A 10,938-nucleotide genomic window follows, 5' to 3' on the forward strand; every position below is an offset into this window, starting at 1 on the left:
ATGGTGACGGTAACAACCTTAAGAAGGGTGTTGATGGCAAAGATGATTTTGGCACTTTAATGACTGAGTGCACTGCGGGTCAAGGATTACATCGAATATAGAATTCATCTCTACTGAAAGAGCACGTCTAGCACATATATGAGCAACCTCAGTTGCAACTCTTCTAGCAAACTGTAGTCTGTATCCCTCGAAAGATGAGAGATTAGTACACATCTCTCCGATGATGTGTCCTCTAATGAATAACAGCACATGGTCATATTTTATAAGCGCATGGAAAATCGTCTCCTCGCCATGCCCACATAAACAAAGGACAATGCGACTCCTCGCTAACATTTCTTCTGAATAACCTGATCTGCACATGGAGGAAACATTTGAGCACCTTCCACCAGAAGACCTTGATCTTAGGTTGAATATGAATTTTCCACAAAGTTTTCGAAATGGTTTCCATGCAAGGGGTGACCCTTAACTAGTGATTTTGTTTAAATTATTTTTTGAGGCAATGTGATTTCGTTTTATGTCTCTAAATTGCTTGAGAAAAAAAAGTCTAGAGTTCTAGACCAAGCCCAGCCCACCACACATTCCAGTCACACTACACCAACACAAAGCAAAACGGCCGAGGCCGTCACACTGTCGCGCACCCATCGCCCGCTCCGCTCCGCCACCACTAAACCTGCTCCGATCTGACGCCGCCGCCGCCCACCGGCCGCAGCACGCGGCCTCGCCCCCCATCCCGCCCACCCGCCCGCCACACCCGCGGCAGCGCGCGCGGCGTGGCCGCAGCCATGCCCAGCTCGCCCAAGTTGTTCTCCTCCTCGGCGGCCGCAGCCTCCCGCCGCTCCTCGCTCCGCCGCCTCCTCTCCTCGCCGGCCGTCTCCGTGGCCTGCCTCCTCTTCGGCCTCGCCGGGTTCCTCGCCGCCGCGGTCTCCCTCTCCCGGGCGCCCGCCGAGGCCCCGCGGGGCCGCTGCCCGGACTCCTCGCACCCGCTCTCCGTCTCCGTCGCCTGGGACCGGCGCCCCGAGGATGCCGCGGGCGGCGCCACTGACCTCCCGGCGGGCCTCGCCACCGGATCGCGCGGCAGGCACAAGGTCATGGCCTTCGTCGGGATCTTCACCGGGTTCGGCTCCGTCGGCCGCCGCCGCGCGCTCAGGCGGACGTGGCTCCCATCCGATCGGCAGGGTCTCCTTCGGTTAGTTGTCGCTGGTACCACAGCTTCCTAGTTCGTGTTCGCTTGGGTTGCTCGAGATCTAGCTTTAGTGCTGAACTGTTGATCTGTTTGGTTACCTAACGTTCCGTTGTCCATTTCTGTGATCTAGATTTTGACTGCGGTGTATTCAAATCATCCTGTGGCTATTATAATTCTCAGTCAGTAACATAAGTCATTGCTGGTCACTTGAATTTTAAGATCGATAGCTAGCTCATTCATTCATTCATATGGAAAGTTCACCCTGTGGATCATATGGATATTGGATTCATTTGTTTCTATGTTTGCTCCTTGAGTTTGATTGTGAGTTATCTGTTGTGGCATCAGACTTGCTAATTCTTAGGCATTGGTGGTTCTCTTAGACATAACTCCTGCGAGTTTGCGATATACTCATGATTTTAGTGGAATCACTCTAGAAGAACGTATTGATCCTTTTGAATTGCTGCACTCTGTCTCACTAGTACTGATAAATAGTGATTAATTATTTTCTTTCTCGAGTTCGAAGAATGATGCATGAAGTTGGACAATCTATTGGTCTGTACAGGGAATTTGTGCATTTGCTTCTAGAGTTCTAGTGATAAACGTGGCCCCAGTTCTGTTGCTTGATGATTGTCACAACTACTCCCTCTGTCCCATAATATAAGAACGCTTTTTAAGCTAAAACGGTTTGAAAAACGCTCTTATATTATGGGACGGAGGGAGTAGTTTTTATTTTGGTTTCTATCCAGTTATGATGTTGCTTAATTGCTCTGGCAATTCTCATCATGTCCACTTTAATGCAGGTTGGAGGAAGCTACTGGTCTGGCATTCAGATTCGTGATCGGCAAAAGCAATGACAAGTCTAAGATGGCAGCTCTTGAAAGAGAGGTTGAAGAATATGATGATTTTGTGCTTTTAGATCTCGAGGAGGAGTATAGCAGGCTTCCATACAAAACGTAAACAGTATAGCTAGTATCATATCATTGTGTTATCACTTCATATGGGAACTGATTTGATCTTATGTTTTAGGTTAGCATTCTTTAAGGCTGCCTATGCGTTGTTCGATTCTGATTTCTATGTTAAAGCTGATGATGACATTTACTTGAGGCCAGGTGAGCAAGAAACTGACAATATCCAAGATATATGCTCTTAGTGGCTTTGATCAACATACACAATTTTTCTTTTTGTAAGGTTGGCACTTTCATCATCAATTTCTAACCTGCAGATAGACTCTCCTTGCTTTTGGCCAAGGAACGTACACATACACAAACATACATTGGATGCATGAAGAAGGGGCCTGTTTTTACTGATCCCAAATTGAAATGGTTAGTTTCTTCTTTTCATTTTTTACCTAACACTTTTCCTTGTGAAGGATGTCTAACTCTAAGAAGCAATACATACAGTTACATGCTAAATATACGGAAAGTAGCTAATACTGCATAACCTGACCTAGAAGAGATTTTTTTTTCTACGGCATAACAGTAGTGCATCAAAACTGCAGTCTTACGGTCTCAGAAGTATTTGTGTTAACATTCGTAATAGTTATCTGAAATCAAAATGATTGGCATTGTCTGGTGGGCAAGGAGTGATGCCGTCAGTGATCCTTGTTTCACCTATAATGGTGTCTCCGCATTAATTGTACACCACTTCCTGGTTTACATCATAGGAGATATGGAAGTAGTGGAGCTCACATGGATTGGTCTAGTGGGCAACATTTGCCATAAGGGCCTATATTTTTCTTCTATGTTCAGCGCTCATAACTGTTTTGGATTGGGTCTAGTACTTTCATATCATAGGATATAAAGAAGTAGTGGGGCTCACTTGGATTGGTCTAGTAGGCAATATTTGCTGTAAGGGCCTAAATTTGTTTTTCTATGTTCAGCGCTGACTGTTTTGGATTGGGTCTAGTACTTTCATATCTGCATTGTGTTTCATAGTTAAGTTCTGAGCTTCCTGAGATATGTTTCTTTTGGAGCCAACAATTGCACTCGGGTATTGGAAGGGAATGCAATGGTTAGCATGGAATGAGGTACTGGACTGTTTAGAATAGGTTAATGCTCATGGATACAAAATCTGTTCAGTGTTGGTTTGGCTTAGAGAATTTTCATGTTCGCTACCTTTATTTTGTCAAGTTCTGCTCCCTGCGGTCCAATGTACTTGTCTCTTCTGTATCTTTTCTGGTTAAATATATCTAACTTTGATTGCTTATATATTTTTAAATGTCTGGATCAACTATTAGATAATGTTCCAGTGTAAGTAAGTTAGTAGTAAAAAAATAGAAATGGCAATTTTGTAAAAATAAATAAATAATGCAAGTGAATGGCAATGCTTCTTCAAGTTTTAGCTTCAGCTTACTTTGACATGCATTAATTTCGGAAAATAAAGCTTAATAACAATCTGTGAGTACAAACCTTATTGCCTAATCAGTTGTAGGAGACCTAAGTGATGTTGGGCAAAGTTTGATAATGTCCCCTCTCGATCATTTTAGGAATATTAAGGAGCTTGTTATTCTCAGTGAATATGGTATGTGCTTTTACCATGGACATGTATGTAATGGCCGGGAGAAAGTTGGTTATGTATGGATAATTGGATATATTGTTATGCTGACTAGTACTCCCTCCGTTCGGAATTACTTGTCTCGGAAATGGATGTATCTAGAACTAAAATACGTCTAGATACATCCATTTCTACGACAAGTAATTCCGAATGGAGGGAGTAGTTCTGTTGTTCACGATAGTGAATTTTGTGCAAGTATGGTCAAAAGGTGAACGCACAGTGCAAAGATAACTTTTCGAGTATCCAAAACTTCTGCCGCTCATATCTGTAGTTAAGGAGTGAAACTATAGCTTATTTGATGACTTGATGTAAGCTCAACCGATATTAGCTAGCTAGTAGCTACATGCTGCGTCATGAGTAAATTGTCAAAACATGGGCGAAACATTTGTTGGTGCGGATTGTGCCATGAGTTCCTAAACCTGCGTATTTGTGTTAGTTAGGTATCACTTGATATGATCCTATCTCTGAACTTCTATTTGGTGAGTAATTCGCCAAAACATGGTTGAAACATTTGGTTATACATGGGTGACCTTGCGATTTGATATGATGCTATCTCTGATCTTTTGTAACTCAAACTGTTATTTCACTGAATATTAACAGTTCTATCTGTTAGAATTCGAACCTTGCAATTTATATGTGATACCTGAAGTTAAATAGTTTTCTCTACTGTAACACACATTCAAAAAGTGGTAGTAGTACTAAAGTAGCTTAAGACCGTATGTGTTTGGTATTACTGATATATCAAACATGATACCACATACCAGTAATTGGTGAACCCCTTTGCTCAGGGTTTAGAATAACAAATCAAACGTGGATGCAGTCATGCAAATTGTGTATTTGGTGAATCCCTTTGCTCATGGTTTAGAATAACAAGAACAAACGTGATGCAAAATGTGTAGTTATGGTTCTGCCTAAATTCCAACAGTTGGATTATATCTGGACAAAAGGACCGGCTGCACGGGATCCAAAAACATTCCCACAGGATTAAAATATTGCTCTGACAATGTCACCATTAGGGTAAGGAGTCAGGATAAAAGGCCGAATTCTCATAAGCGCAAAGCTGCTGGTTAACAATTTGTAGTCGAGTTCATCCGTTTTTCTTGTATTCAGCCTTACGGCTTTATGTTCCCAGATTTGTTACTGTTCGAACCTGCTTGTGAACGAGCTGTTTTCATTTAATAACTGGATCTAGTGGGGGTTTTCTCTAAGAAAAACAGTGCGAAATTAGAAAAAAAAGAAAGAGGTTAAAGACCTAACAAATGGAACTGCAAGTTTAGTGGTATGTAAAGCATACGGTGTACAAGTTCAGGGACTTAGAGCGCAATCCATACCATATGCTTTTTGTATTTGCGAACGGCGAACGCTCTACCTGGGCAATTATACTGTGTAGCACTCGTCGCTGCCTACTTATTGTTTTTGATTGTGCTCTTTTGATGAATGCAGGTACGAGCCACAGTCCTTCCTACTTGGATCAGAATACTTCCTTCATGCATATGGGCCTATTTATGCTTTATCAGCTGATGTGGTGGCAAGCCTGGTTGCTCTGAGAAACAACAGGTAAATATTCTAAAACTCGCCATCTTACACATAAGCATGTTTAACTGTACCAGTAAATATTCTTTTTTGGGTCTCTGCATGCCAACTAGTACCAAGATTTTTTTTAACTTGGTACCACAGAAAGATGTATAACTAAAAAGTGCCCCGGGGCCACATGTTAGTGACACATGAATGCACTTCACAACTTGAGTGATCTTTGCGATGGTGCGGAGCAATTCGCCCCTGGCACCAAGTACCAAGTAGTCATGCTAATATGCTATAGCCATGAAGTGCCAGCAAAATGCCCTACTGGCAACGGGCTTAAAACTTTTTTTCACTCCCCCTGGTGTCAGTTTGAAATTGACTGCTTGGCATTGAGCTTCAAACATTTTTTCAGTCACTAGTGTCAGTTTGAAATTGAAAACAAGTTTTGACTGGGAACGTTCCTCCTACAGGCTGGAATATTTTGAGATGTGTTAGTTATGGCCAGATTCCCTCATGCTGAAAGCATATGCCAAAGCGTGAAAGTTATACCTGACATGGATAGGGAGTGTGGTCATGTCTCTTTCATCTATTAGTAAGTGATGTGCCTAGGTGAACTTCCTTTTCCTGTGTCTGGTCTAGTTAGAGCCATAGGAAAGAGTCGCGATTGTTATGTTGAGGTTAATAATCCTTAAGCCTATAGTAGGTTGTAGTCGAATCAAGGAAATTGACAGTTTCTGACTTTGATTTTTTTTAAAGAATATTGTGAACCGGTTTCGCACACAGGAACACTACCAAATTTGCATCATCGTCCTACTTCAAACTGAATCATGTACAGTATATGTTTGTTTAATACTGTATATTCTTACCCATGTTTGTCCAGTTTTCGAATGTTCAACAATGAGGATGTTACTATTGGATCCTGGATGCTTGCTATGAACGTCAACCACGAGAACACGCATGCTCTGTGCGAACCCGAGTGCACAGCGTCCTCAATTGCTGTCTGGGATATTCCAAAATGCTCAGGTCATTTCCTTGACTACTCCAGTTTCTATCTTCAGCCGACTTTACTTCAGTCACATATTATCTGACCCAGGGCTACGATTTTACCAGAACACGCTTTCATAAATGCTAACGGGTTTCCATCTGTTGTCATCCAGGGCTATGCCACCCGGAGGTAAAGATGCTGGAGCTTCACCAGCGGAAAGAGTGCACGGGTGGTCCAACGGAGGCCGCTGAAACCGATGACGAGTGAAGCTTCGTCAGGACACAGGGAGCCATGCATGGACATTGGACCAGGCATGATGATGACACAAACGGTCGGTTGACCCAATAGATTCTTGGAGTGCCTACACATCCGATTCGATTCGATTCCATCACCAGGTAGTACAATCATTGCCGTTTTTGCAAGCATGTCACCAAGCACACTGACGAGGAACCCTACAGCTGCGTGCGATTCAGGCGCCACACCACGCAGCTGCAAGCACATTCTCACCTGCCTTTTAACCACAGCTGTAGCATTTACCGCTCGCGTGCGTAAATCGCGAACGCGGCGAGGAGGTTTTGGTGTATAGAAGGGTGCGGTAGGTACAAATTGGGTAGCACACCGTGCATTTTGCTTTCCGCGAAGACGGTGCTAGAAATCAGCTCTTTCTCTTGTCAAAAGATCTGGATTGCTCGCTTGGATCCTTTTCGCTGAGATGCCATTCTCGAGGCCCCGACAACTGTATGACATTGCCGTGTTGCCAACTAGAGAAGTAGAGATGTTGGTGGTAGCATTGAGTAGGGAGGATCCTGCTACTCGCAAGGATGATGATGGGTCTTGTGGTAGCTGTCTTTGGGCGGGCCTAGCAAGTCCACGGACTCCAGCTAGGAAGAAAAGCTCAGTCCACTTTTGCTCGCGTCGTCAGCCACTTGCAAAACGCATTTAATTTCTCCCTTGTATTCAAGCCGATTCGACGTGGGTAGTTGAGATTCGGCCGTCAAAACGGCAGCACCAGTCACTGTCCGAATGGAGGGCCGTGTATCCTTATCCGCCTAACGAGCGAATCTAGTATAGCAAGTTTCATCTGTCGATCTCTCTGTAGATCATCCAAAAGGCTTTTCACCTTGTGTGTTTTTTTTTTCGTAAGCCTTTTCACCGTGCCTCTTTAGTACTCCGTCCGGTCCTTTTTACTCTGCATATAAGAATTGTCTGAAGTCAAACTTTACAAAGTTTGACCATATTTATATTAAAAAATATCAATATCAATATCTACCATGTTAAAGTTATACAACATGGAACTTTAAGTCATGACGCATCTATTAGTATTGATTTCACATTATGATTGTTTGTATTTTTTTTTATAAAGTTGATCAAACTTTACGAGGCTTGACTTCAAACAAATCTAATATGCGAACTAAAAAGGACCGGAGGGAGTACTGGTTCGTTTCACGGAGATGAAACAGGAAGCACTGTCGATTATATTAATCATCGAGCTGTTGTTCACTACTGCTCCCAGCCTCTCCTGGGCGTTTTCCCTGCCAGACACGGTTTGTCCGGCTTCGTCACGGGCAATGCCCCGACGACGATCGACCACAGTGACTAGTTCTACTAGCCTAGTCTGTACTCTGTAGTCCCGTCCCGGACAGGATGAGCATCGGAGGCGAGATTTGTGCAGCGTCTTTACCGAAAAGCTCCGGCCGCACATGACCCCGTGCGCCAGGCGAAAAGATCCAAACCCCTAGCTGCCACGGCAGAAAGTTCCTTCCTTCATTATTATCGTGTTTATTTCTTCTTTCTTTCGTTTTCATCCAATTGTACCACTCTTTTTCCCCATGGAACAAAACAATTATCAGATTATTACAGGTTCATAGCAACACATGCGGTACTATTCCACGACAGTTGCCGTCATTCTTTCCCCTTTCTTCATCAGCACACACGCGCCCAGATCAGACCGGGAACCCAGCCTTAGCCAGTCCCCAGAAACGTTTCCTTATAATAATTAACCCGACTGAACAAATAATAATAATAATAATTGATTGATTGATTGATTAATGATGGATCCATGGACGACGATGCATGAGCTGGTTGATCGGCCAGCGGGAGTGGCTGGCTAGTGGGAGATGCCGGGGTGGCAGAAGGCGCCGTTGAGCCATCCGTCGGTGATCTGCTTGTACGCGGCCTCGGTGAGGTGGATGCCGTCCCAGCTGAGGTGCGACGCCGGGCTGGCGCAGGCGGAGGCGCCCGACATGCCGCACCGCGCGCTGTTGGCGTAGTTGTACTTGCCTCCCCCCGACCCGCAGCACGCCTCGAACACCGAGCTGAACCCTGCATCCACATCCACACAAGGTTAAGATCAGATCATATCACCTCACAGTGTCAGTTGGTTCATCGTTTTGGTTTCTTGCATTGCATCAATCTGTCATGATGGGTCCGTGACGCCCCTCGTACGAAGATTCCGAGGGGAGGGATGGTTTTCCGATCATCGATCGGCAACGTGCGGGAGCAGTGGCGTGTGTCCCGGCGTTAACCACCCACCGCCACCGGGGCGGCACGCATGTGTTCGGTTGGGGAAACAGAGCACCGGCTGTCTGCTTCTGCAAGTAGCGCCCGTTCAGAGGAGCAACGCCTACCAAACCCCATTATTCTCCCCCGTGACGGGATGTCGTTACTCGCTCGGGATCCCCGTATCACGAGCGCGAGCGCGCCCGTGTCGGCCCGCGACCTCGTTTTCTATTCACCGGCGATCGACCGCGTGCGGAACAGGACTGGACTGGACTGGGCGCAGGACGCGCTCGCGCTCCCACGGCCGGCGCCGGCGCGAGCCAGAGCGGGGCAACGGCAGGAAATCCCTACGGCCGGCGCAGCGCAGCGCACGCACATGGACGGGCGCACCGACGCGCATGTGGTGGTGACCACGCTGCTGGCCAGCAGTGCAGGACTAGTGGCGCACCAGTGCAGCACTGCAAGCTCACTGCTCGATCGTGCACGAGCCTTAAACGCCGAATAATCCTACATTTAATCCCGGCGCCATGTCCATGCTTGTCCCGTGCTACACTGCTCCATCGTACACGCTCTGTCCTGTCCAAAAACGCTCTGCGATGCCGACGACGGACGGGGGTCCAGCGCAGTCACGGCGAGTTTGAAATCTAGCCCGCAACGGTGCCGCTAGTCGACTAGCCGCCAAACTCCAGCCCCTCCGTGCGTCCGTAAGGAGTACAGTACGTGTGCATGAAATCATGTACGTATGAACGAACGTACGCGCGTACCGTATTTGCTGGGGCTCCGGACCATGTCGTAGACGCCGGCGTAGAAGTCAGCGTACATGATGCGCGCCGACTTGTACTTGGCCTGGAGGCTCGTGACCTTGGCCTGCAGCAGGCTGTTGTGGTACGTGGAGAGGTCGTTGAACTTCTTGAGGCAGCCGAGGGCGTCGTAGTCGGCGGCGCTGGAGGTGCCGTAGATGGTGAGGTAGATGGGGAAGCAGCCGATGGGGAGCACCCCGGGCACCACCACGTCCACCGCCCCCATCGCGACCAGCTTCTCCACGCCGGCGCCGATGGTGTCCACGATCTGCGGCGCGTACGTGCTCGCCTGGTCCGTGTTGTAGTTGCCGAACAGCATCGCGTTGTAGTCGTTCCCCCCGAACTCCCCGAAGATGAAGAGCGAGTTCGCCAGGTAGCTCTTGCAGCCTGCAACAATAGTGATAGTACACACGCGTAAGCGAATCAATTCGCCAGGCCCCATGAAAAGTGTGTAGTAAAGCTCTTATCAATGGCGGCAGCGGCATGGCAGTGGCAGCGGCGACAGCTGGATGGAGCAGGAAATCATGCTGCTGCTCGTGCATTAAGGGAGCAGCAGAGCATGCAGACATGGTGGGCTGGGCTTTGAAGGGAGTGAAGAAAGAAAAGAAAAGCATGATGGGAGAGGACTGAGGGGAGGGCTCACTGCTGCCGCAGACGGAGGAGGTGATGGTCTGGAACCACTGGAGCTGGAAGCTGATGGGCCCGTTGTTCCAGATCTTGTCGGAGAGGCCGAGGGAGCGGAAGAAGGGGGCGTCCATGGCGGTGGCGCCGGTGATGGCCATGTTGGCGCCCTTCTTGAAGTCGGCGGAGGTGGACTTGGAGGGGGGCAGGAAGGGGAGGCTGTACTTGGTGCTGAGGAAGTCGACGATGACGCGGCCGTCGGAGCAGCGGCAGGTGGGGCTCCCGAAGTAGGTCTCCCCGTAGGGCGGCTGCGTGAAGGTGATCGCCGAGGGCCGCCCGTTGGTGCACAGGTTCCCTGTGTCCGTGATCGAGTCGCCGAAGCTGTACACCGCATTGTACTTCTGCGCCGCCGCCATGGAAAGCGACGACAAGCACAGCAGCAGCACAAGCAGCGGCAGCGGCAACCTCGCCGTCGGCGACGACGACGACCTCGCCATCACGACACCGCCGGCCGCGCGCGGGAGCGGCTAGGGGGAGGAGGAGGGGGTCGACGGTGGTGTGCTCGCCGCGACGCTGCCTCTGCGCGCGGGGATGAGCCGGCGGGCGGGACAGAGAGCAGAGCGGAGCAGAGCACTTTGAATGGATGGAACGGGCGGCGAGGGGCAGCGCTTTTTATAGGCCCGTGGCCGTGGCAGAGGCTGGGCCATGGTCGACGCGCATGTACAGGTAGATAGGCCAGGCGTGTGGAGGAGTGCATGCAGCATTGCAGCAAGTTG

At 48.1% G+C, this 10,938-nt stretch overlaps 2 protein-coding genes across 2 annotated transcripts; one reads left to right on the forward strand and one right to left on the reverse strand.

Moving 5' to 3' along the window:
* The first annotated feature begins 620 nt into the window (after nt 1-620).
* LOC123150616 (probable beta-1,3-galactosyltransferase 14) lies at nt 621-7,150 on the forward strand. The gene is made up of 7 exons (XM_044570456.1): nt 621-1,186; nt 1,984-2,136; nt 2,210-2,292; nt 2,406-2,505; nt 5,180-5,293; nt 6,138-6,280; nt 6,415-7,150. Exons 1-7 carry the CDS (start codon nt 783-785, stop codon nt 6,507-6,509), a joined length of 1,092 nt encoding a protein of 363 aa, XP_044426391.1. The 5' UTR covers nt 621-782; the 3' UTR covers nt 6,510-7,150.
* Nucleotides 7,151-8,005: 855 nt separating this feature from the next.
* On the reverse strand, nt 8,006-10,575 carry LOC123150617 (GDSL esterase/lipase At5g45910; the record flags this gene model as incomplete). Its single annotated transcript, XM_044570457.1, is given in 3 exon segments — nt 8,006-8,564; nt 9,506-9,928; nt 10,185-10,575. Coding segments are annotated over 3 exon segments (1,029 nt in total), but the record flags the coding sequence as incomplete, so codon positions are not given.
* Nucleotides 10,576-10,938: the final 363 nt, after the last annotated feature.

Source organism: Triticum aestivum, chromosome 7A, assembly GCF_018294505.1.
Source record: "Triticum aestivum cultivar Chinese Spring chromosome 7A, IWGSC CS RefSeq v2.1, whole genome shotgun sequence".
In the NCBI taxonomy this organism is placed as follows: domain Eukaryota; kingdom Viridiplantae; phylum Streptophyta; class Magnoliopsida; order Poales; family Poaceae; genus Triticum; species Triticum aestivum.